The 28,000-nt window shown below is 37.8% G+C and overlaps 1 protein-coding gene across 2 annotated transcripts in view; it reads right to left on the minus strand.

The window, feature by feature from the left end:
- Positions 1–5,302: 5,302 nt before the first annotated feature.
- The window catches only part of tsc22d3 (TSC22 domain family, member 3), a 35,891-nt gene continuing 13,193 nt past the window's right edge, over positions 5,303–28,000 (minus strand). Inside the window, exons 1-3 of one of the 2 annotated variants that reach the window (XM_077236020.1) lie at positions 8,329–8,625; positions 8,092–8,143; positions 5,303–6,648 (exon numbers count right to left, since the gene is read on the minus strand). In XM_077236020.1, coding sequence (XP_077092135.1) covers positions 6,391–6,648; positions 8,092–8,143; positions 8,329–8,450 — 432 coding nt within the window. In that variant the 5' untranslated portion in view covers positions 8,451–8,625 and the 3' untranslated portion in view covers positions 5,303–6,390. Of the gene's footprint in view, positions 6,649–8,091; positions 8,144–8,328; positions 8,626–28,000 lie in introns of those variants that run through there. The other variant, XM_077236019.1, reaches the window with a different exon arrangement.

Here is a 28,000-nt window from a genome sequence, read left to right on the forward strand (position 1 = left end):
ATACTCTTTGTTAATAAAGAGCTATAGTTATAGAATGTAGTTACATTTTGCAATGAAAGAAATCAAGCAGGTGAGATTTGCTATATAGTAAATATCGCTTTACGTGTATTTGATAAAGTTATATTATGCAATTTTCATTTTGCAGCAATATAAACAATCACATAGCTGAGATTGTATATACCTTAATGTGTGTATACTGTTTATATGCAGGCAAAGTAGGACGTACTATATATACTGTAACTTTTAAAATATCACTGGCGAAAATGTTACATTCTTTCAACGATATTACAATCAGGTTGAGATTTGCAATATAGTATCTGCTGTTTATACTTGATGAAAACTGTGAGGTTTTGTTCAATTTTTAACAATTTGGTGTCGTGACAAGCCTTATTACAATTTGGTGATGTGTATCATTGACATAGTTAAGTGATGCATATAAATAACAGGGTTCAAAATTTCAATATCACCCCTGTGCAGTTTATCTGAGAAGTTGATTAAAAGTAGCCAATGCATATACATAACACATAACACATTGTACGTAGTACATAATATCTTTAAACAAATTTAGCAAAACAACTCCCTGAAACCCAACAATTTTGAGATACTCAGGTTCATCATGAAAAAGTTACGTAATAAGAGCACATAATTTTCCCCCATGACACACGTCAATGCTAGAAAACAAACTGTGCTTGTCCCATGGTAGGACTCTGAATCCGAGGCTTTCCTCTCAAATTCTCAACCTCATGCTGATGGCCTTTGTTCTATAAGGTGTTCCAAGCACATTCTTTGCGAGACTGGTACCACAGCGGAGCACACCTCTCACACAGACACACAGTGTTTCACAGTGTTTTCCAAACCCCAAGGGAAAGATGGACACGGTTCCTCTCAGATCTAATGCTAGAAAGAATTCCAGCACTGTTAAATAAGAGCACCTTCCCTTCGCCCTATTACAAAGAGTCTCTTTTTGAGGAGAGCCTAATTAAAGCCACTAAAGATATGAACATAAAGTTGGAGGATCTTTATTGATATATTTATACCCTCCTCATTTAAAACTCATCAAGTTGAGGGACTAACAAACATAAGTTCTGTATGTTCCTGCAACTCAGAATCATTGGCCAACTTCTGTTGGTATTTTTGACCTCTTGCACCAGCCCAGAGATTAGTAAAGAGTTTAGGGTGGAACTACTACCCATATGTGTTTGTGAGGCAACATCCTTTTATGGTCGTGTGAAAGTAACTAATGTTGGTTTCCAAATCCTCTTTCTATAGGTGGAGTGTGGTAAACTTATCACATTCCCACACCCTTCGAAATCTGTAAAAACAAGAGCAATAGTGGCTTACCTCAAATAAACAGAACATTTGGTCTTGTGAATACAAAATGCTCTATCATAAGAGATAGTTGTGTGTATGTTAATGGGAATAAACAATATGTTGCCGTAGATTATACTTGGAGACAAATTAAATACGTTAGTCACCAACTATTCACGGATTAATGATTCTGCAAAACAGAGAGACCATTTAGAAGATTATATTTTAAGAATGACCAGTTAATATTAAATCATGAGAGACTTGGGTAGATGTTGAGATAAAACACACAAAGCAATATTAGAGAACTTGAAAAGATTCAATACTTTTAGTCTGACTGTATACATTAAGTCTGACTGCAACAAAAGGTCACGAGTTTGTGCATACACAGACAAAGGTCTTGCAAAACATGCTGTCGAATCACAGAAAATCTGAAAATGTGGTTTGTACAATGGAAATTTTGTACATATGTGTGGTTATGACTTATATGCAACCCAAGTTGAACAATGGGTCATGTACTGATATGTGTTTGCCTTTTATGTCTGAAGTAGATTGACCATACACCTAGCACTACTCTATAAACCTTTTACAATGATTCTTGTATTCCACTGGAATTTCCTCAAATGCGTTTTTATCGTCTTATAAGTTTAATATGAACTATATAAATTATATAATCTAATTCTAAATTATATAATGAAAAATTATCATGTATTTTAAATATAAGTAAGTTGTTAAACTCTTGAATGTATTTATTTGGATTCAGGCGTAATTTTCTCTGATTACTCAATTTGGTAGCTGAACACCAGTCAGTGCGTTGCATAAAAGTAGTAAACACTTTGGGCTCGTAATGACTTTGTCTATTTATACTGTCAACTTTCTTCTAAAGGATCTAAAAAAATACTAATTCCCGAAGTAAACATCTATCATTTGCTTCTGTCTCTACAGGATGCACCTGGGAGCGAGAGGTTGTTTGTATAAAGTGAGAATGAGGTAACACCGTTTACGCTGCGGATCACACTCAATAATTTTCCACAACAGGGTATTAGATCTGAGGCTTAGGAAATAATGTCACTCCACTGAAATATGGCACAAACAGCCTACTCTGAGCCTATATTTACATACAGAACAAACAAGTAAATGTATCAGTGCACTGTAACTCCATCGCATGCGAACCCGGCCACACTTCACCAGGTCTTGACATAGAAATCCGCCCACTACACCAAACTGAAACAGATGTTTGGGAGTTGCATAACAGCAGAGGTCTTGCAGCTGTTTTGGGAAGCAACAAATGCCAGATCACCAGTGAATCTACTCTGAGTCTGAACATTGAACCATTGAACATTGTCCATGGCTGTTTACTCCAGTCCAAAAATACCATAAACAAAAACTTGGTTACACCTACTTAATGCCTTTAAAATACGTTTATAATGCCGTATATATAATGCATTAATTATGCCTGGTAATGCACCATATTATGTATTGCATGGTCACATGAATAATTGTAACCACAGTTATAAAACATTATAATACTAATCTATTCATTGAACACACCTTTAGAACGCAAAATGCATTGAAACACGACAAACAACCAATTTCAGATGTAACAAGGAATCGGCTAATGTTATATTGCATTTTAAAGGAGAACTCCGGCGCAAAATGAACCTGCCGTGTAATAACACATTGGTACCGAGTCGACTGTTCGCTGGGATTTGTGTTCATGATAATCGAGTGTAAAGAGTTTTATCTCTAAAAACTGTTTAGCTTATAACGCTAGTATATGGGGGCATATAATAAGTAAAAAGAGATTATAGTTATTTAATACCACTATAATAATAATAATAATACCGTGCTAGTTAATACCACTAACAAGGCTCAAAATAGCCCCACACTAACACGGCAGCTTAATGAGGGTCTCTACATACAAACTGAAGCACTGAGAACTATGTAAGTGTACAGACAGTTTAATAATAATATACTTTATAAAGACAGTACCATCGCGGAGCCATCTTTGGAAAACAGTCTCGACCAGTCGAACCACGAACGCCGTGCTACGAGCTGAAGTGTGACTTGAAATCTCACAGTTCAGCTCACTTAGCACGGCGTTAGTGGTTCGACTGGTCGAGGCTGTTTCCCAAAGATGGCTCCTGCCTGTATACGCGATGGTACTGTCTTTATAAAGTATATTATTATTAAACTGTCTGTACACTTACAAAGTTCTCAGTGCTTCGGTTTGTATGTATAGACCCTCATTAAGCTACCGTGTTAGTGTGGGGCTATTTTGGGCCTTGTTAGTGGTATTAACTAGTGACCTCTTTTTACTTATTATATGCCCCATATACTAGCGTTATAAGCTAAACAGTTTTTAGAGATAAAACTCTTTACACTCGATTATCATGAAAACAAACCCCAGAGAACAGTCGACTCGGTACCAATGTGTTATTACACCCCAGGTTCATTTTGCGCCGGAGTTCTCCTTTAACTTTGGTTACAATTATTTATGAAAAGATATAATGCATTATAATATAGCATTGTCAATATCTTTATAATGCATTAATCATAAAGACTTTAATTCAATTGTTACCAAAGCTTTATTATTGTTATTTATTTATATTATGGTTAATATTACAATACGATAAGATTAATATTATTATTATTTACTTTATTGGTTACTTAGTTATTTGCCAAAATAAGTTATATTGTCTATTGCACAATGAAGTAACAATATGCACCTTTGGTAACACTTAATTTTACAGACTCCTTGTTACATATGTTACATGTACTTATTGTATAACAGTAAATTATGCATAATTACAAGTAACTAACCCTAAACCAAACCCTATTTCTAATCCTATAAGTACATGTTGTTAATTGATATTACTCAGTATGCAGATGTATAATTACACTGTAACAAGGACAAAGGCACCTTAAAATAAAGTGTAACCCAATCTTCATATTCACATAAACTGGTGTTTATTTTGAATGTGTTGTCTATTCTGAGTGAAAACAAGCTGTCTGTACAGTTTTAAATTGTACACCTTTTCCCATATAAATGTTCAGTACAGTTGATTTTAGTTTGATATATAGCTTGATGTAAATAACGGCAATAAAACATGAATGAAACATCAGATCAGAGTGCATTTGGATTCTAATATTTCCAGAAGTGATTTCCTTTTAAGCCTCCACCCATCTGCAATAGGACCCAGTGGACACGACCCGCTGGAACCGCATAGTCTTTTGAATATACTTTATTACCGCCTACCTTATAGGAACTTCTGTAGAATACTGAGATGTGGGTCTTACATAGAAGTCTTACATAAGGGAGAGGATTGAGTTACACTGAGCGTGCCCTTCCTAAGGAGAGAAAGATGACGGTTTCACACGCCATGATCTGTTTTCTCACTATGCTTGGCCCCAAAGCCTTGTGGATTACTCCTGTAGCCATTGTGGACTTAGCTCTAGTTCTGTGTATATACATAAACATCTGCAATTAAAACCACTTTTTTCATTTTGATAGTCCAGTGGAAAGTCCAAACTTTTTATTATCATGCACATGGTGCCACGCTCACTGAGGTCAATGACATTTATCTTTATATATATGTAATTACTGGAAAGAATTTGATTATTCATATAAAGAAGTTTCATTGCATGTAGTAAAATGTGCTCAGCAAGTGATGTCAGTGCATACTTGAGTAGCAAATGTCTATCATAAACTACCATGCCTGCTAAGAGGATATTATTGGTCAATAATTGCTTTGTGAAGGCCTTATCTTCCATGCATGAACTTTACTCATGTAGTGTTAAACACCTCATCTTTAAAAGACTCTCAATCTTATATTGAGGCCAAGGATATTTGATTTTCCGTCAGATTTAAAGTTGGAATTTTTATAGATACTAAGAATCGGATTGTAACTTCTAAGAGGTCGTATGCACTAAATATATAACTACAGAAAATGTTCTTGTCTTTCATGAAGAAAAAGCAAAAGACCTGAGGGTAGTATTTAGTATAAACACCAGGTTTATTGCAATGTGCATTTTGCATCCATAAATCGTTAAAACAAAACACCATGGACACAATAAAGCAACAATACCCATGTTACAAAAAGACTGCTGTCAAAAAACTTCTTCCTGTGAAAAGTTACACATGGTCCTGTTGGCTTGTGTGTATTAGGCAAGTATTTGGTGGTTAGAAAACACAAAGTTCATTGAAAAACATGTGGCTTCCTTCAGACACCATCGAGCCTGTTAGTTGGTTGGCATGGAAGGTCAACAGAACACGTTCGACATGTCAGCAGAATATTCGCAGAAACATTATCCGCCCCTCAACTCCGTCTGTTTCAGAACATTTCGCTTTACATCAGGTGCTAATTTACAGAACGATATCAAATGTATACACATTTTCATTCCCAAAAAAAGAAAAAAAAAACATTTTTACACACAGCCCACATAAACAAGTGTATTTTGTTCCGTTTTAAAACACAAACAAGCAATAATCCCCATAAGCAGCAGGCCCCATCTGCAGAGATACAAGCGATGCTATACAAATCATATGGCAGGAGTCACCGCTGTGGACGAGAGGACCGGTGCTCCGTACAGGTCCGTCTCAAGCGTCCTGACTTACGGGAGCTAAGAATGTCCACAGCACTAGGGGTCAGTGACACGGAGGGCAAGAACAAGAGTCCCGTACAGCTTGCGTCAGGTGGGGCTCTCGTGTGACTGTGGGGGCATCTCGCAGGGACGTACATTTCCTTGGCTTGACCAGAGATGCACTCTCGGCCAGCTCCATCAGGCAAACCCCTCTCCGTCTCTTCGTGAGAGGGACCAAAGGAAAGCAAGGCTGGGCCCCCTTCCAAGCAAGGGGCACGTCAGTCCCGTTGTACAGTAACCTCAGACGTCTACATCACTCTCTCTTTTCCATGATAGTCCGAAGAGATTGTCGGATAATACAGAACTTGGCCACTGGTACGTCTTAATGCTTTCATTTCAGGTCAGGTTTCATCTGTACAGCCAGCTTCATCTTGAAGTTGCATATCTGGAGGTCCATTTCAGGTGAGAGCTGTGGCTCTGCCCGCCCCATGGCAGAGCCACTTATACAGCAGACCCCGTGCTGATGTACTGGTGCTCGCCGTTCTCGGGGGAGCCCAGCTCCAGAGGCTCCAGGGGGAGGCTGGAGTCTGAGGGCAGACGCGACTGAAACTTCTCCATCTGCTCTGGGCTCGCCAGGTTCTTCAGCAGGCTGTTCTCACGCTCCAACTGGTTGTTTTTCTCTGCCAGCTCCTTGATCTGCTCCTTCAAGATCTCCACTTCTTCTCTGACTGCATACATTAAGTGATTCTTTACAAGATCCTATAAGAGAAATACAGAGAATTGAGTGTCCATGATCACACCAAAACATACTCAGACTATTAAATACATTGTAACTGTTTGCATGTGGTATTAATGTATGAACTCCTTGAATAGCCAAATGAAATAAACTGTCATTTATTCAGGGTTCCTGAATTTATAATGACAACAACTGTACATTATGTTCTAACATTCTGAGGGAAAGAGAAACCAAGGGGCTGTTTACACAATTTCAGTTTTTAATTAAAAACTGAAAACTTTGTATGCGTTTTGGCCATTCATTTTCACGACAACAGCGTTTTTGGGGCCTAAAAAACAAACTTAAAAAAAGATGCAAAGTTCAAGTGTTTGAAAACTGAATCGCTTGAAAAACGGTGACGCCACGCGCATGCATATTACATGTTCAATCTATAGGCGCGTAGTATTTCTTTACAAAGTCACATCGCCAACTACTGGCCTAGTATGAATAACACAGCATGTTTTGTCGTTTTAGCTGATCGGTGTGAATGGGGATCATTTTGAAAATGTTGTCGTCTGTACGTGAAAAACGCAAAAGAAAAACGTTTCCGTTTTAAGTACATAGTGTAACTGTCTTCTAAGAATAAATGCATGTTTCCTATTTGTATGTATATTTTCTTTTTTTAAGTGTATAAAGTTATTGCAATTCAAATGTTTATCTATTGTGAGCATGATTTTTAAGGCAGAGTTGTTATTTTACATATACATTGTTATACATTAATAACAGATCATTTAAAGATGACTTGTACCAGATATGGTAGTTAAAGATATGCATTTGCTTTTATAGTTAAATAGTACAAATAGAGTTTAATACCCTTTAAAGGGAAAACAATTGTTACATATATTACTAGGGGGATTAAATGGGTTAAAACAAACTTTTACTGTCAGGTAATTGTGGTGTTGGGAATTTAAGAATAATTATCTAAGAATTCTTTATTATTTGTTTTGCTTAATCTACAATCAAGTTAATTGGTCAATTGTGGCTCTAGGTTAAGATAAATGTTTACATATGTTGTGAGCATTATGTATATACACGATAATGAGCAATCTTAACACATTAATAAAAGACTTTTCAGATTATTTGTGCCAAATATGGTAGTTATGATCTGCTTTTTCATTAATAATTAATAGTAATGTTTAATTAATAAATAAATATATTAGTAAATAATGCATTTAGACTGTTGGTTACAGATGTTACTGGAGGGATCATATGGGTTAAACAATTGTTTTATATAAAAGGGTGCATGTGGCGTTGTACAGCAACCTTTGACTTTTACTGCAGGTGGGCAAACAAAGCATATGCAATGATAGGCTATGCAGCAGCACTAGAGCGTGCCACAGTTCTGGTTACAACCTACACAGAAACTAGATACTTTCCACTGCAATTCTACAAACATCTGATCATAGTGTTAAAAGAATAGATCTTACCATTGCTTGTTCGATCTTGTTGTCAATTGCCACAACGCTTGCGCCAGAGGCACTGCAAAAGACAAAGACACAAAGTATTAAAACGCAGTTCAGACACTAACGTTACCGTAGTAATAAACAAGCTCTTATTGGTTGACATCTGTGTCGATGCAGCAAAACAGCAAACTAAGATTTATGTCCGACTGTAATTCCTGCCGATTGTCAAAAGCATCTAATAATCTCGTAAAATCGGCCTACCTGTTGTCTAGTTTGACCGATACTACATCCCCTCCAAGGAAGGATGAGAAGAAGGAGATGGAGAAATTGTGCAGCTGATAGACTGCGAGCTCCATTGGAGTTTTAAACATCTCCGTGCTCATGTTGAGTACAAGACCCGTCTGAATAATACTTCTCGCCACGGTTGCGACTTGTTTGAACACGATTTTAAGATCCTGGTTGTTTGTGTTGCGTTGCTCTGTAGCAATACGCGCAGATAAAACCGGGCGCTATGAGTGAACTAGGAGCGGTTTCAGAGAAACACTGTCGGCAAGTGATGCTATTTCTGCCGCAGCGAGCTTTTATACTCCGCTCAGTGACGTCACATGACGCCCGCCTGTATTATTCAAATGAGGCTTGTGGCATAGATTTTCGTTTTGCCCTCTCACTGAACTCGCTCAAAGAACACACAGCACGCAGAAGCAGCAAACCGCGGGACAAACCTCCACAACACATAAACACAAACAAGACACGCCATTAACAAGCGGCCTTTTTTGATTATTGATACGTTTTTTCCGAATTGCATGCCTTTTGAAATATATAGCTGCCCTATGACTAAATATGTGAATGCACTTGTCTTATCCATGCAAAGTTGTCACTTTAAGGAACCACGCGTTGCTATAAACCTCAGTAATTTGTTACATGGTGAAATTAAGTAGCTTAATTGAGCAGTTTTATTAATAGTAAATTGACAAAATTGGTCTTTCAATCAATGCCTCCAGGTCTTCATAAGTTTACAGTTTTGCAGTTGACTGCTCAGAGATAAGGAGAACTGGATGGGAAAGATTAATCAATAGAATTTTCTCACAACACTTTGTTTTCATATTGTCTAACTTCAGCCTTTAGTGCCTCTAGTGGCCAAACTGTGTATAACAGTCATAAACACATGCTCAACCAAACTTGGAATCAGTCACTGGCACGTTGATATCAGTAAACTAATATTTGCACATTATGCTCATTTAGAACATAAACACACGTACTGTTTCGCTGTCCATCAGTTTACTTTTTAACATTTAAGCTAATGAGTCTATAATAAAAGAATACACATGAATAGTCCTCAGCAATACATTGCATTTCACAATGTTGCAGTTATAGAACAGTGTGAAAGAAACCACACCAAAAAATAAACAAAAATATAAGTAACCAAAATAAATGTTTCAATCCTTCTAAAAATGCCTACCTGGTGTAGACTCAAAATGTAAATATAACTATATAATAATATAAACTATAACAAAAGCAAACGTAAATTTTGTCCAACTTATAAACATGCACAGCTTACAAACAGACACTCTTATTATTCATGTAATATCTGCTTTGTGAATTGAATTTTTGGAGGAAATCATTTGATGGGACATGCTGGCAACATTGCACAATGCAAAGTTATGAAAATTAATTTATTACAGTATGACACAAAACGTCGTTTTACGGACATTATCGACTCTTTCACTACATTTTACAATCTAGCATCTATCTTAAGAGCGGAGCAAGAATTTGTTTGGATCCTAGTGTAGCCCTTTAAAAGGGGACGGCTCTAAGTTGACCCTCCTAATGAGACTTTACAGAAAAGCACAAATTAGTCACCGTAGTGCTGTCACTTTCCATTCCATGCAGAGTTAGTAAAGCTGACAGATTAGATTTCAGAGGAACGCTCCAGAAAGAGTTAACCGAACTCCTGGTGAGCTGTAGTCAGGATAATTGTCAAGTGCTTGTACAGTCTGTACTGTTTGAAATAATAATCATCCCTCAGACAAAGAGGGAAAGACCATGAAGTGGCTTCTTAATTTGAAGAGTTATGCCTCATGAGAGTCTGCAGGCAATGAAGTGTCTACAGAACCTCCCTTTTACAAAGTAGCCAATAGTGTGTTAATCGTCGTCAATTTAGTGACGTGACAAAACCAGCACAACCACACTCTCTAGCAAAGAGAAAGCTACATTACATTCTTAGGAAACTGGGACTAACAAATTAATTTGCTAAAAAAATTGTTCAGTATTGAATAAATGTTAACTTTCACATTGTTTTGATGCAGCGAGATGAGCAAACAGATGCTTCATTCAGTCGCCACTGAAAAAAAAACCTCGCACATCACAGTAAACACAGATGTGCCATGGTACCGTATGTCTCCGTCTGTCACCATGGCCAGGGTGGAGATGTCCCAGACACTCTCCGATAAATAAATCCTTTACACTGCTACTACACAATTTAAAACAAGGTTTGAAACTTTAAGACTGGTGTCAGTGTATATATTATGTCCAATACAGTTACAGTGAGTGGCACTAATTATTTACACTTGGAACCAAGACTTTAATAAAAACCCACAAAAAAAGGATTAGAGTTCTCAAGACACACCTAGCCATACTTTGTTAACTTAGTTAGCATTTGCATACGTAAGAACATACCAATAAACCCTACGCAAGAATGTGTGGAATGGCGAGTCTGTCGAGTTTGCATTCTGTGAATAGCTGCTGCTTATTAGATCAAAAAATTAAATCTAGTTTCTTTAAGACCGCTAGAGAGAGACCCTCACCATAGTGAAGAATAAAATATGTAAATAACATCATCAGTGTAAACTCTTGATTTCGTGTCCTACGAATTGAAAAAACAAGTTATGCAATAGGTCTGTAAGTACTTTGTAACATGGTCCACAAGCGATGAACCCGGTAATGCACTTCGCTGACTGTCTGTACCGTGACGATTTTCACACATTGTAGAGCAAGACCTGCAGTTTTCGCCAGTTTGAGTGGTTAGACCAGACTAACTTTCCTCGCTCACATTCACACCTACTCAATTAATCCATCAGCTGTCAGTTGTAATGATACACTCACGCAACATTCTTACACTTACCGCCTGTCCCTCTTCTTAAATAGACTAGGTGAGTAGATAGGTGGCAAACTCATGGTTGTTGCTCTGTGGACGGTCACTATGAACAAGTCTCTGCGGATGCAGCCCAAGATACAACCTTGCGACTCGTGCAGCGTGAATGGTGTGAAAATGTCCCATTCTCTGTTAGATGGGAGGGAGGTGGACATACAGAGATGTTGTGTCTTGTTTTTCTCTGTTCACTGTCTGTCTGTCAGACAAATATGGAGATTTTTTTTTTTTCCACATGGGAAGTTTGATTAGCGATTCTCATAGCCACATGATTGAGAGCAGAATATTCTGAGTATGATAAAGGATTAAAGTCAACAAAATGACAACTCTATACAAATGAAGTCTCACTGGCCCTGTTGACACCTGGTATTAAGAAGCGTTTTCTTTGATCGGCTTACAAGTTGTGACGCTAAATACAGGTGTAAATGGGATCTAAAACGTTTTGAGCTTGTCCACTTTCTAGTATCCAGAGGTTGAAAACACATTTGACCGGATTGGTTTTGTAGGTAGTGTAGACGCCCATGTGGTCGAATGTATTCGAAAAGCAACAAAAGACCTCCTACTCTCCACCTACGGGAAGCGCGCTAGCCAGACGGGATTTGAACTTTGTCGTCTGAAGGCCCAAGTTTGGTTTGAAGATGAAAAACTTACCAAGCACAATGTTCTCTCACCATTCCGCCTTTCAGAGCAGAAACGAAAGCTACTGCTCTCCGTATGTTTTTCTGTTTTTATGCAAATTGCCTTAGCTTATTTCGTCCATTGAATTGAAAGATCTGAAAAAGTTCATACATGTTCCCGCCCATAGAGCTTCCCCTAGAAAAAATTACGACAGTAGTGGTTGAAGGTTACTATCTGGAATTTCCGAACATATCCATTTCAGATGACTCTAAAAACAGCAAAATTTCCATCTACAATTTTTCATAACTGTTTATGGAAGAAGTTTGTTCAGTTTGAGCCCCCCTTTGTAGAATAAGAAAAGACGTGCTTCAACTTTTATGTATATACCATGCTCATTTCTCAGCAGAAAGCTTTGTTTTGTCTGACTGTCTGAAAGGACTTGCGTGACTGCAAAAAAAGAGAGAAAATCAGTTATGTAGCATGCTATAGTGATTGGGTGTTTGTTTGCCCACAGAAATCATGTCGGTACAGGAGATGCGCACATAATATGTTATGTAAAACTTTATTCTAAATACTTTAATCTACACATTAAACTGTTTAATTGAGGTGAGTCAAAAACGCATTAATAAGTCTTACAAACGTAATTGAAGTCAGCCTGAAGGCAAATAAGGTCTTTGTTTGTTTGTTTGTTGGCATCTACAATGTAATTTAATTTCATCTTCCAAAAGTAAAACTTTCCTTTTGAACAACGTGTGCGAATTTGTTCTGCTTGTTTTTTCCCATGTCAGGATGGCTTCCCCATGTATTGTGCTTTCACGGAAGCCCTTGACTTGACCTACTTGAGTGTTTATAGCGTGAGTGCCAGGTCCTGCCCTGAGCAGCCAATAAGATGGCAATTTAGGCCAGCAAGATACAAAACAGAACATTCTTAGAACTTTAAATGTGTAAGTGTGACAAACTCTAAAGTTCAAAAGTTTGAGTTTGGTAAGATAAAAAAAAAAAAGTTTTTGTAAGCAGTCTCTTTATGTTAAACATTTATTCAAAACTACAGTAAAAAAAAATAGTAATGTTGTTAAATATTATTGCAGTTTAAAATAACTGTTTTCTAATTGAATATATTTTCAAATGTAATTTATTCCTGTGATGCAAAGCTGAATTTTCAGCATCATTACTCCAGTCACATGATCCTTCAGAAATAATCTATGATTTTATACTCAAGAAACATTTCTAATTATAACCAATGATGAACAGTGGTTATTATTTTTGTGAAATTATTATTTTGTGATTTATTTTATTTTTAGGATTATTTGATATAAAGTTCAAAAGAACAGCATTTATTTGAAATATAAATCTTTACGTTTGATTAATTTAATGCATCCTTGCTGAAAAAAATAATTAATAAATAAAACATCTTACTAACCCCAATTGTTTAACTGTAGTGAGGGCTTGCATCCCTGTGCAGTGCTCAATAATGCCCATTGACATGATGAAATGAGGTGGAAAACAGGTTATTGTATCACCCATGCAGCAACTTGCGTGCAGTGGCTGAGTGAGCAATTATGATTGCTCAGACTGTCAATGGCACTATTATCTTAGTGCATGAAGAAGATACTTATGTAAGACTTAATTTTAACAGTTATAGAACCGCTTTGAATCATACAGAAAGTATTAGCAGATGTTTACCTTTACAGCCCAGGTGTGTCACAGATCCAACCCTCTTTGTTGCTTTGTTATCTGTCTAGACAAGACTCAGTGTGGACTAGAGCGCTTATGGGTTTCATTAACTTCTCTGTTGCCCAGTATCCAGTGGGCCTCATGGGAATTCTGCACAGCCTCCACTAAAGAACCAATATGATCATGACAGAAAGCACAGGTCCCCTGTAATACATTGACTCAGCCGCTTGAGGCTGTTGTGGACATTCAAGAGCCCCTATTCCTGCTGGATATTTACACACGCTTGAGAGCTTTGTCATCTCAGCAAATGCAGTCATCTGTCTTTATGCTATAAAGAGAATCTACTGCCCTCTCCTGCTGTATGGGCTTGTATTTTCAACTTACAAGGTACAACAATTGGGCTCATCCTAGATTACTGAAATAATGGTATAGATACAGCACCGGTCAAAGGTTTGGGGTTGGTAAGAAATATATATATATATATATATATATATATATATATATATATATATATATATATATATATATATATATATATATATATATATATATATATATATATATATATATATATATATATTTTTTTTTTTTTTTTTTTTTTTTTTTTAACAGTCTCTTATGCTCATCAAGGCTGCATTTATTTGATAAAAATACAGTAAAACCAGTAATAATTATTTAAAATGTTAATTTTACAAAATTTTCTATTTTAATATAGTTTCAATTGTTATTTATTTTTGGGATAACAAAGCTGATTTTTCAGCCATCAGTCTAATATGCTTTCTAATTAATATTGGTACCCAAGAACATTTCTTATTTTTATTGATGTTAAAAACAGTTGAAATCAGTTTTTTTCTTCTTCAAGATTCTTTGAGTAGACAGTTCAAATTAGACCATTCAAAAGAACAGTATTTGTTACAGACCTTTAAAATCAGTTTAATGCATCCTTGCTGACTAAAGTATTAATTTCTTTAAAAACTTTTAAAAGGTAGTGTACGAGCGAAATTTTTTATTTGTTGACTATAAAAACTTAAACATATATCATTCAGATACAAGCATAATTTGACTCCTGAATGCGCATTGCAGTCTTATTACTGTGCATGCAAAATATTATGGAAATAATTGGTCTGCTCAATGGTGCCATTTCCAAATTACGTGACAAATTACATCACTCTGACTAATGTAAAGTATGAAATGCAGGAATGAAACATTAAGTGAGGTAGATATAAAGGTGCAGTTTTGTCCTTTATGTCCATTTTTTGTCCGAGTATTGATGGCGCCACAGAGATCGAGTTTAGGCTTTTCAGTGAAAAGTCTATGAATATCTTAAAGTTGTCCCAGTAATAAGCTGGGTACACTCTTAAAAATGAAGGTTCTTTATTGGCATTTATGGATCCCTGAAGAACCTTTGACATCATTGGAACCTTTCCTTTGCATAAAAGTTTCTTTATAGTGGAAAAAAAGGTTTAAGTAAAGGAGAGTATTTCACACTGCCTGATATTATATATTCAAGAATATTGTGTTCTTTCTGCAAGATGTGAGCTCAAATAAATAAATAAAAACTTAAACCGAAAGGGGTGCTTGACATGTTTTCATAGTCCAGTAGCAGAACCTTCTCTCCAAAATAAATGGCTGTTCTGCACACTTTGTAAAATTATATCAAACCGCTCTAATTTATCTGTCATAGATATTGAAGCAATAAAAGGAGGGAACACTCTAATGACACAAGTGTCATCATTAGCATCATTGTACCATCATTAATAATCATCATAAACAAAAAACATTAGTCCCAAGGTCGTGTTGAATAAATAAAATTCATTTCATGCATTTACAAATCAGTACAGTGAGATGTGTAAATATGGGTAGTCTCCATCTATAAAAGTGATGATTCTACTTTTGCATATAATACAATAATGTCAGAGAGTAGATCTGTCTTCAGCTCTATATGGTATGTACCAATGATCCACGTGTTCAAGCAGCCCCTGCTGTGCAGACATGAAAAGAGATCATTCCAGATGTGTCTGTACACTCTTAATTAATAATGCATTGTTTTCTGCAGAGAACCATCAGAGCGTGTTTCTCTTGCACGGCTGTTCACAGGTCATACAGATCAATGCCTCTCACTTGGCCGTAACCTCCCAACGAGGAAGAGCACCTTCCCTCAGAAAGGGGACTGTGCAGGCCTTGGCAGGCTTATGTAAGTATCTGCAGCCAGGTCATAAAGTCATTGCCAATGCAGCAGTTCCTCTACAGCAGTGAAATCATCAAAAATGTAGTAAGGCTGTTGTATATGTTCCATCAACAGATCAACCTTCCAGAGTTAGTTCGTATTCCAATAATAACCAATATTGAAGTCACTATAAACACGTACAGTCAAACAAAGTTGGATTTAGATGTTTTTAGATGCACTCTGCCAGCTAGATGCATGATTGTTTCAACCAGGTCCAGTACCCTAACTGGGTGAGGCGGGGTTTTAGTTCTTTGCTGTATTCACCTGCTCCGGCATGTGTAACATTTTTCTGTCAACTCTGCATATATCCTTTGCGATCGATATCGCACGTTCGTCGAAGGAGCGGGTTCAGAGCATACTAAATGTTCTGACCGAATTAGTGCAGGACAAAGCTCTGAGGACATTAGAAGTTACAGGGACTGATGGCAGCTGTACAAAGCACACAGGCTCGGCACGGTAACTTCATATTGACGCACATCTAAACGAAGGCAGAGTACCGTAACTTAATATGAGCGTTCCAAAACAAAGCCAAAGAGCGTTAACTGGTGTTACGGTGTTCTGCCTTGGTTTCTCATGGGCTTTTGGAAGTTACTGTTAAGACAATCCATTATTTTCTCGAAAAAACAACGGAATTGACTCAAGATACTTATCCACATGATAAAGGAGGACTTGAATGTACCAAATATATCAATAACTCATTTTCGACCAAAAACGAAGTTACGGTCTTTTGCCTTTGCACTGCAGAATATATATATATATATATATATATATATATATATATATATATGTAAATATACACACACACACACACACACACACACACACACCCACACACACACACACACACACACACACACACACACACACACACACACACACCCACACACACACACACACACACACACAAATACTATGTAAACAAAAACTTCTATGTTATAAGTTTAATAATTGTGATAAATCCATTTGACAGCACTATATATATATCATAAATTGTATCATAGTTTTCAACATTGATAATAATCAGAAATGTTTCTTGAGCACCAAATCAGCATGAGAAAGATTTCTGAAGGATCATGTGACATTGAAGACTGGAGTAATCATGCAGAAAATTCAGCGTTGCCATCACAGGAGTAAATTATATTTAAAAAATATAAAAATAAAAAATTAATTAATTCAAGAAGTTCTGTTAAATTGTAATAATATTTCAAAATATCGTTTTTACTGTATTTCTCATCAAAGAAATGCAGCCTTGGTGAGCATAAGAGAAAACATGTCAAAAACATTTTTAAAATCTTACAGTTTTATTTATAATCTATAATCTATATGAAATAATATATCAGATTTAATAAACAAAAAATTATTTGATTTTAAAGTTCTTGTGACTGAGGAGGGGATATCAGCTGAAAGTTTCATTACTGGACACTTTTAGCCTGAAGGGAGTCTGTGGGTAGCCAGTGACTTCCCTGCCTGCAAAGTGGCAGCAATGCTAGCGAAGCCCCAGTGTTCTGGCCTCGGAAGATAAGTGGACATGCCAGGAGAAGGCTGAAGCATAAGGCTTCTGATGTCAGAGCGCGGTCATTACATCCGCTTTAACGTAGATCCGCTGGCATCAACACAATGTGCAAAGCCTGGCGGTGTGCCTCCTGCTAAATCCATTCATTAGTGTGTCTCATCTCAACTGAAAACAAAACGTGTGTGTGCGGAGCGGTACTAATTTATTTTATCAGGTACGGTTCAGTGTCTGTTGGCTGGGGATCTGCCTGTTTGTTTTCTGCGCGACCAATGAGGCTTGAAAACGAAAGTAAATCAATTTAAAACATAATTGTGTTAATCAGTGCAATAAAAGGCCACCATTTATCACCCAAAGCGACTGTATTTGTTAAGTGAATCCTGTGAACAATTATTCTTTATTTACTTAGAGAGAAAAACATTTGATTTACTTTCTTGCATTGTATAATCTGCACTGAAAGAATTTGTCCTCTAAATCATATGATGTTGTCATCGAATAGTTTCCAAAGACAACACAGACAAAATGCCTTTGACACAATTGAACCATAAACCTTAAGGCAAACATTGATGTCTAAATAACTAAGGAACACGAGCAAAGGTTAAAAGATACAGTGTTATCTTGCATGCATGTTGACATCACAGTGCACATTTAAAGATATACACAAACAGACAAGAACAATCCACACAAATCCTGTCCCTCTAAGTCTATACCAGGCTGGATGACATCCATGTGTTGGCTGAAGTCAGGCAAGGACGATTTACATCACCTTAAACTCTCTACCCCAAACTCATTCCTCTCTCTTTGTCATGAATGGATGCTAGCTAAAAAAGGAATTCCCAGAAACGTGGTAACCTCACTCACCCTGAGCAATAACTGAAATATAACCGCTTCTGCCTGAGTACAGGTGTTTGTGTGCTTATTTCCAGTTATGTGCATTCAAGCAATTGCCTCTGCAGAATGAAAATGTGTTATCTTGAGGCTTTGTACATTCTTAATCTCCTTTCAAACAAAAGGATTAAACGTATGAACTGAAAGATGATACATGTGCAGGTATCAAAGCCAGTGACATAAAAGCTGAGATCAAAGTCAATCAACCGGACAGAAACACGTAGTTCATCTGAACGGTGCAGAAATGCTGTTATCTGATGTGCTGTGTTTTTACACGTAGCCAGTGTTCGAGCCAATTATCTGTCAGCATATATCTCCAAACAATCTAGAAGCCAAGTCAGACTTTAGAAAGTTGTCCAAAAAATGGTGATATGCTGGCATGCAGCTACTTTTGCAGAAACAAGCAATGTTCAGATGAGTCAGGAAAGGTGGAGACCATATGCTGCCCAACAGCATAAACTACAATGGGTTCGCCTACTGGCCTCAGGTGATCTCTGATTATAATGTACATCATGGAGGTTTTGGTTGGGAATGAATTATGCAAATCAGATAAGGTCACACGCACACACTCTAATTCGTGCCGAATGCAGTTTGCATGCCGCAATTTCCAATCGTGCGCACTAGAGCGATCTGCCGTACTTTTATTGTGACTGTATACAGCTCCGAGCTGCAGACACAATGCAGACAGTGTGCTTGACTAAACTGGATTGCAGTGAATAACATACAGATTTTTCCACTGAAACACTGTGTGCAAAAGCGGCGCAACAGCTGATTTGCTCCATAATGTGAGGACCTTTGTGTGCCAACAGTGTATGTTGAAAGACAACTGCTTCTCTCTACTCTGCAAACTTAAAATACTGAGACTGAAACAGATGAATGCCATCAAGAATGTGTCTTTCAAGACATTGTTTGCAATGTCAATGCTTAGTCACTGTAAAAACAAGCCAGTTAGTAGAAAGCCAGTCTCAATCTAATGCAAATACAAAGTGCGCAAGCAAGTTCGGTGTATTTGCAGACAGAGTCTTTCTTCACTTTCTCTCTCTCTCTCCCTCTCTCTCAGTCACTGTCCATGATTATTCCATTTTTTGTTTACAAATATAAGATATTATTAGTATTTTCCATAAAAAGGACTTGATGGGATTGCTTAGCTCAAATATATGGCAACACACCTAAAGATCAGAAACAGTGAAAGAAGTCCTGTTCATGTCACTATGCTATAAAAGCTACACATGTTTATAGAAACAGTTATCTCTGTATGGCCCTTATTCATGTTTAAAATACCACTTACTTTTAGTTTCAGATACGCAGGCACACAGACGTGGTTTTACATAACAGTGAACTTAAGACAACTGCCACACCCAGAGTAATGCAGAAGTTCAGAAAGCCATTTTGAAACAACAGATTTGTTCTGTTTCAAGTTTATATATATATATATATATATATAGGTATTAAACCTGACTTGACCCCATTTACTTCCTTGATGAATGTTCCTGGTGATATTGTGAAGCATTCATCCATGCACGGTATTCTTCATAAAATATTCCTTGTAAATCATTAATAAAAATAACATTGTTCTGCTCCATCTCTGAGACAACTTTCCATTTCTGCTGATTACACTAGTTACAGATCCTCTTAGAGGACATGGTGATGAGAAAATATGAGTTGGGTAGAAAAGTTTAAATTCGCCATGAAATCAATATCGTCCCTATTTATTTTGTTAGTGCACATTACTAGTCTTGTAGTGAGCAATGTACTTCCACTCTGGAATGGCCTTCCTTCTCTGATGACATTATTTTGACAGCTAGGGTAGAACATCCCCTACAATGATCAGCCTGCTGCAAGCTTTGACAACGACCTGAATGAAATGCCCATGATTCTAGATCCAATCAATTCCCTGTGGGAAAAACAAGCCACTCCCTCTATTTTCCTCATTCAATTTTCAGTTTCAATCAGAAAATAGGTGACTGAAGTAAAGTCGGGCGCAGCTTCCGGTTCAGGGTGACTTTAAACACTTTTGTGTTCAACTTTAGCGTCCTCCTGACAAAATACTCAATTAATTTGCTTGCAAAATGTTTGCGTTGTCATTGAAAACTATTGCGTCTCTCACAAAACAATTGCATTCCCCTTAGAAACATTGTGTTTGCTCACAAAAGCATTTGTGCTTCCATCTGGTGGAATTTGGATTTCCATCACCAGTTTCTCTGGGAAACGCAAAACTTTTGTGAGCGAATGCAAATTTACTCAAAGGAGTGCAAATGTTCGGAAGCGAATGTATAATTGTCCTTTCCATCCCATTTTCCCTCCATCACCATGTATCTTCAAGGGCTCTGTATTTAGACAATGTGGGCTGTTGGAAAATTTGGGCAAGGGGTATTCAATTAAAGTTCCAAGAGGCCTGGTCTCTATATTTCCTTCCCAGCAGAGGTCTGGATAATACTTTTTTGGAACAGTAATACATTTCCATTGAGGCAGCTATAGTACTTTGTAAAATAAAAACTAAACAATCAAAATAGTCATCAAAGATGAGAATCTTGGGCCCAGAGAGCCAAAACAGTGATGTCTAAGAATTTTTACCAAAAATGTACACAAAAAAGTTAATATTTCTCCCAAATATGAATATAAAAAGGCTAGATCAGATGGTTTAAATGTTTATTTGTTTGTTTGTTTATTTATTTGTTACATTTAGACACTTTTGTGTATGGCACATAGAAGGCCTTGGGGCTGAGAATCTGAATCTGCCTGGGATCTGGCCATGCGGAAGCTGCACTCACCAAGGGTGGCTGCTCTCACTGCGAGAGTATGCCGCTCTTTAACCTGCACTCACAGCTAGCCTTCTTCTCAGAGGGCGGCCCCGCTCCTCGTTCCCTCCCGTTTCTCGCCCTCCTCGAACCGCGGAGGAAGAAAAAACGGTGCCAGAGGATGCCTGAGCGAGTCGAGGCAAGCGAGCTCACGCTCTCCCCACCCCAGCGTGCCTCGCTCTCTCCACAGACCCCTTCCCCGTTGTTATTCACCCAGACGGACCAGCGCCCCTCTCTGCAAGTGGCCGGTCTCGTCTCATTCGGTGAATCGGAGGAGGAAGGCGATGACAGCCTTTCTTTGGCTGCATTCGAGGGCGAGGAGTGGTCAGACTCAGTCGCTGACCCCGCCCCCTTATCTCAGTCCAGCGGAAGTGGCGCCAGAGCGAACTTGGATGCTGAGCTTCTCTGCATCCTCACGAGGGCAGTTGAAGACCTCGGTCTCGAGTGGTCTTCTCCTGAGGAGCCCATCTAGAGCCGGCTCGACCAGTGGTCCAGAAGGCCCCTCGTCAAAGACCAGCGCTGTTCTTCCCTGAGGTCCACGATAAACTCACCAAGTCGTGGCACGCCCCCTACTCGGCCCAACTGAAGACATCTACCTCCGCAACGTTCTCTACCATTGTCGGCGCTGAGGAGAAAGGGTACGAGAAGCTGCCCCCCCCCCTGAAAGAAGCGGTGCCCAAACACCTTTGTCCGCCCACCGCTATTGGATGGAAATCCAAGGCGGCTCACCCATCTAAACCCTGCAGAACCACCTCAGCTATCGCCTGCCGAGCTTACACCTCCACTGGCCAAGCTGCATCGGCCCGGCACACCATGACGGTCCTCGAGGTGTTCCTCGAAAACGCCGCCCTCTCAGCCAGCTAGGTCCACGCCACCGGTTTCTCAGCCCCGCCCAGCCCCCACTACGCACCCCTGCAAACAAACGCTGTTTTAACAGCGACCCAAATAAAGTACAAAAAGAGCACTTTTCTAACTCACAACACCTGGGTGCCCGGGTCTCCAACACACGGTGGCCCATCCCCAGACTATATTCAACCCCTAGCCAATCGGCTCCGATATTGTCTGGTCCCCATAGGGCTCTGACTTTAGTTCACCTCGGACTGCTCAGCCCCAGGCCATAGCTCAGAGCAAAGTCGTTAGCTAATAGCACAGCATTTCAAAATGGGTTCCCATAGCGTAAGGCTACACAATACAAAGTGAACATTCTCAAAAGGGAACGTACTCGGTTAATAACGTAACCTCGGTTCCCTGAGAGTAAGGGAACGAGTATTGGTAGCCAGCCGTGCTATTAAGCTTCCCGTTCGGGTACTGTCGCTTCAGACGATTTAACCTGATTCCTATGGCGAAATGGGCAGCTTATATAGTCAGCAGCCACGCCCATTCTGGCGCAAATTGGCGTGCACGAGGCGGGAAGCGTCCTGATAGGATTGTGCGTCCTCGCCGCTCCGCCATAGGTTTGTGCAGATCCCACAGCCCAGCCAATCAGCGATCTAGTCAGCTCTGTGCTGTGCTGGCTATGCAGTTGCACTGCGTTTTAAAATAAAGGCTTCAATATTCATATAGCGTATAACTACGCAATACTCGTTCCCTTACTCTCTGGTAACCGAGGTTATGGTAGTAACCGAGTATGTTTACCTCTTAAGAACAGTATGCACCATTTGTTATATTTTGCTTTAAGCAAACAATGTACATAATCTAATAATTAAAACTCTCATCAGGAGGACAAACCAAAGTTAACAATTAATTTAAAAGGTTTTTCGTCTTCCCTTGCCATCTCCAAATCATTTTCCAAATTCTAACATTGTTTATTATGAAATATTCTTTATATGCTGATTAGTCAGGGTAAATGTATTAAAAAACATCTAAAATCATCAAACAATAACGGTCAGAGGCATCTGTATGACAAATAAAAATAATTGTATTAGCTGCATTCTCGTTTTCTGCAGTGTTTTAGCGAAAGTATCTATTTTGCTGCTCACCGTGTTTCTGCTACTGTTGTTAAAATAACCGCGTAGTCTGCAGCTCTTAATGCGGCGTGTTACATTTTTAGCGAGGGAGAGTGAGAATCATGGAGCGGAAAGGGCTTGAATAAAGCACTCTTATGGAAAGATCATTACCATAAACAACCCTGAGTGTGTTAACCGGTCCGTTGTTTTGATTCGCTGCTCACTTTAGTCTGTAGAAACAGTAAAATGGTGTTATTATGTCCCGCGGTCCGGATGATCAGGAGCATGGTCTGCCATTTGAATAACACTGATTTAGGCTTTTTGCCTGATTTAGGATTTAGAAATAAATCTACTTTGAATATTATGTTTCACTTGAAAATATATAATAGTATGCATATATAAATAGTATGCACACAATGACACTTCCACCAGTTCTTGGAAACACATCTGGAGTGCTCAAGGACTGGAATTATAGCTGTAAAATGACAGAATCTCAGCTCAAATTGCAGACTGCAATATAGCAGTCATTTCATAAATGTGCTCTAACACCTTCATTTGCCCTAAAAGCATTCCTTTTGTTCAGAGTTGCACAATCTGCGCCAGATTGTGAAGGTCAGGCACTTCAGCAATTGTCTACATATTAAGCTCATCCCGCCTGCATGTTTGCATTTGCCCCTCCCTGTTTCAAGCTTTGCATGTCTGCAAGTGTTTGTCTGTTGTCTGGCTCAGATGCTATTTCTGGCATGAGCAATTGTGTTATGTTTGATGTGACATTGACATTACCTGTAGGCTTATAACAAGGTGAGTCATTTCTATGTTGATCATTTTACCCTGTTGTTCGTTATGAACTGCTCTGACCAATGTGCCATTTCATTCTTTATTGCTAGAAGGAAATCTCTTCACCATCTTCACTGCACCCTAGAAAACATTAATATCCCTTCTTTTGGCTGTGGACAGACTCACTTCAAACAGCCCTGTGACATAAACATGGCAAGCAGCATGTTCTCAGAAGCCCAGCCCAAGTACACAGACCACGGGAAGAGACTCTGCATGATCCTCACATGAGAACAAGAAGGCAGCTGGTTGACATGGGCTCTATTATTAGACACTTCGTGATAGACACTGGCATGGAAGTTGTGGTTTTTGTCGTGCAAGTCTACCCTTTGCTCATATGAAAACGAAGTGGATGGACTTCTGATAAAGTGCCTACAGTTGTTACATATCTTGCAGTTTCCCACATTCAAAGCCAACGTGAAATCAAAAGTGACTCTATTTACTTTTATAATAAACATTCATTGATGGTTCATTGATGCATGTCATTCCAAGAAAAATAAAATGTTTGTTAAATTATAATAACTTGGTCTTCCTTTTTAGCGTCTTTACTTTTTATTGATTTCATTTAAGGAAAGACACTACGCTAAACCTGTTTTTTTCTCATTAAATATCCCTTTTCACTTGGAAATGTCACATTAAGGAAGTAAAACGGGTTATAAACTGGCAAAATATTCTTTATTTTGCCATTGTTGTTGTTAATAGTCTTTGATTTGGTGATATCATAATTAATCCTAAGAAGCTTGCCATGGTTTGAAGTGAGCTTGGCGCAGATATAGTTCTCTTCTGATTCGTGCCATTATATCGTTTGTCAAGATCTAATGATGTAATGTCGTGTAAAGTTTATCTGGGGGATGTCCTGTGTCTCTTTTAGATCTGGATGTCTGAGTGTGAGAAAGAAAGACATATAGTACATACTGAAACAGGGAAATAAAAAAAAAATGAGGAAGAGAAAGAGCTGGAGTGGGAGGGCTTTCACAGCTGTTGTTCTGCTGTGTTTCCTCAGATAGAGGACTTGGCTGTACTCCCAGTTCTTTAGGTAAATGACTCACAACACAATTACCTCCAACGCCTTTTTATGAAAAGACAAGGTGGAAGTATGCAAAATAACACTTATTATTATTATTATGGATTCCCACCAAGATTTCTTAATTTTCTCTTAAATATATATGCATAGTTGGATTGTTTTGCTTGAATATTTTGAATATGTTAAGAATAAACCATGTTAAAACATATTATTGTGTAAATACTTTAGATATCCTCTTATAAAGCTGTTGCCAGTCACACAAAATGCTGACAATGCTGACATTAGCTTCTTATATCTAGATCAGCTTATGGCACATGCACACTTTAATTCTTTAATCTGTTCTACACAAGTGACCCTTTGCGAGTTGCACTTGGTCGGTACATTGGAGGGACGGAACTTATTCTAGAATACTAATTGAGGAGAACAAAAGCTCCCAATGGGCCCTCAACCATGATTCTCAGGTGACCATGGCAACACTGAAAACCTGACAGATAACGTCTTCTTGAATTTCAATGTGCATCGAATGTCTTTTATATACATTTTACCAGTAACACTAAAGAATTGTGTAATGTTGAAGCTGAAACGAAATACATCAACTTTCAACTGCATATTGTAATTGATACTGCTCTGGACAACAAGGAAGTAACAGAAGTTGGTAGTAATAATAATAATAATAATAATAATAATAATGATTATTATTATTATTATTATTATTATATAACAGATATTTTTACATAAAATAATTAAAATAATTCTCATTATCCTTTTCTACTTCATAGATCATAGATTCAACTTCAGAAAATAAATGAAAAGCACTATTGTGTTAACAATCAATTTAACATAAATGTCTTGTTGATCCAAAATTCATCCAGGTCTTTGGACTGATGTTAAGTACATTCACCTCTAGAAATTCAACGTAAAAGCATCTTTCTAAAATGGTTAAATGACAACTAATTATGCCATTGTGACTCTATATGTATTTCTGTGTATGCAAATCAGCATTTTTGAATGATTTGAAGGATTGTGTGACACTGAAGACTGGAGTAATGCCTGCTGATCAAATATATTGTTAAATTGTAATAGTATTTCACAATACTAAAATTGTACTCTATGTTTAGCATAAAAAAGATCCCTCCATGAGTATTCGTTCCCATTCTGTTGGGACAAACTATAGTTCATGGATCAGAACTTGTAAGTATGTCTTATTATTTGTAGTTGTGTTTTCTATTAATAATTCCAGTTATAAGTTTTATGTAGTTGCTATGATTTAAACACAGGGAAAAGCTTTGCCTCCGCCAGCATGCTAACTAACATTACAGTATTGATGTAGTGCTTCCTTTAGCTTTTGTAAGCTCTTGCTTTTGTAAGACTGTTCACCGCCCCTTAGGAAAATTATCCATGATTTTGTGACCATAGTTTTCCGACAAATATGATCAAAAGAAAAAGAAAACACACCACTCTGAAACGTCCTTTGAAATCCTTTCAGCATGACCTTCTTGTTCGTTAACATTGTCAGGGTCTAAATTGGTTTGAAATTGATTCATTATTACACTAGAGTAGTGCTAGCGGTTATGAAGAGGTGTTACATTTCCCGAACACGCCCTAAGCGCTGCCTATCACAACACACTGGGACAGCTAACCAATCACTGCACATTACGTATTTTGGAAGGAGGGGCTTCATCAAAAATGACGCGTTCAACCAGACTGGGGAGAAAGGAGCTCTACTTGCTGCGATCCAGGAAATCAAAATAGGAACCTCTATACATATTTATATAAGGTACAGTTATATAGAGGAACATACATTTCCTCATTGAGGAACTGGTTTGATGGATATATTTAACCTAGAACACCAGAGAGTTTGGGATTAGGTCAGATAAGTCAAAAGGGCACATAGGTTCACTCTGAAAAAAGAAAAAATCCCAATAATTTTTCTACAAACGGCTCGTCTCCTCCTCAGATGCTGTCTCTGGTTAAGTACGTTCTATGAAGACTAGAACGTTCTTTGCTCTTTCTTATCGGACATAAGAGCTGCCCAGTTCTCGAACAAATGACACATCATGAATTGCAGGCCCTGGGAGATTGCAAAGTTGGGCCACAGCTCTGTATTTTAAGTCCAAAAAGAACCCAATTGCCCCTTTGGACGAGGCTGAGAGCACCATGTTTCACATTCCAGATCCCAGTGTCTTAGATTTCTTGGCAGAACTTCGTTCATAAGTTATATCAGACTGTCCCAGAGTTCATTTCTCTGTTTACTCATGTGTCTATTTGTATGTGCTTGCATAACCAACCCATCATGATGATCCATTCCATGACATATCAGTGGGAAGAATGATGATGCAAACGTGGTTAGTGGCACTAGTAATTAGCACAACACAAGACGGCAGCAGCGCGAAAATAAACTACATGATAACACTAGTCATGCGTATTTAACATACTGTAAACAACAGAAAGAAGTCACGGCTTACAAAGTGCATCTTGTCTGTAGGTTTGCCTCTTCGGTGCCACTTTTTAACTTCTCTGACTTAAAGGGATAGTTAACCCAAAATGAGAATTATGGAACATAAAATATGATTTTCTTAACCCTTTGATGCACAACATGGGTCTAAAGTGACCCGACTGAGTTTTTTATTTTCTATATCTTTACAAGAAATTAATTTAATCATTCAGTATTCCAGGTATTCTTCAATTAACTTGTTTTTGATCATCACAAATCCTTATTTTTATTTTACCTTTCTTACTTTTTGAATAAATTTTTTTTGTATCGCAACCCTTCTAATGCGCAACATGGGTCTAAAAAGACCCGTATTCATTTCCTATGTTATTTCAGTCATGGCTGAGTGTTTCTTTGCTGAATCTTTAAAATATATGAATTTTATAATGGAATGTTATTCCAGGTATGTATTAAATATCTTGTTTTTGATTTCCACAAATCATTCTGTTTATGTTTCCTTTCTTACTTTATAAACAAACACAGTTTTGGTATTTCTACATCAATTTTACATACACGGGTCTAAAATGACCCGTATTCATTTCCTATGTCATTTCAGTCATGGATGAGTGTTTCTTTGCTGAATCTTTAAAATATATGTATTTAATCATTTGTTATTCCAGATATTCATTAAATATTTATGTTTCCTTTCTTACTTTATAAACACAGTTTTTGTATTTCTACATCAATTTTACACACATGGGTCAAAAATGACCCATATAGAAACCTTTGATATTTGCACATTTCTGCAAGTAGGAACATATTTACTGCATAAATA

The sequence above is a fragment of the Siphateles boraxobius genome, unplaced genomic scaffold (genome assembly GCF_051911475.1).
Source record: "Siphateles boraxobius isolate OS27281-9 unplaced genomic scaffold, OSU_SipBor_1 2, whole genome shotgun sequence".
Taxonomy (NCBI): domain Eukaryota; kingdom Metazoa; phylum Chordata; class Actinopteri; order Cypriniformes; family Leuciscidae; genus Siphateles; species Siphateles boraxobius.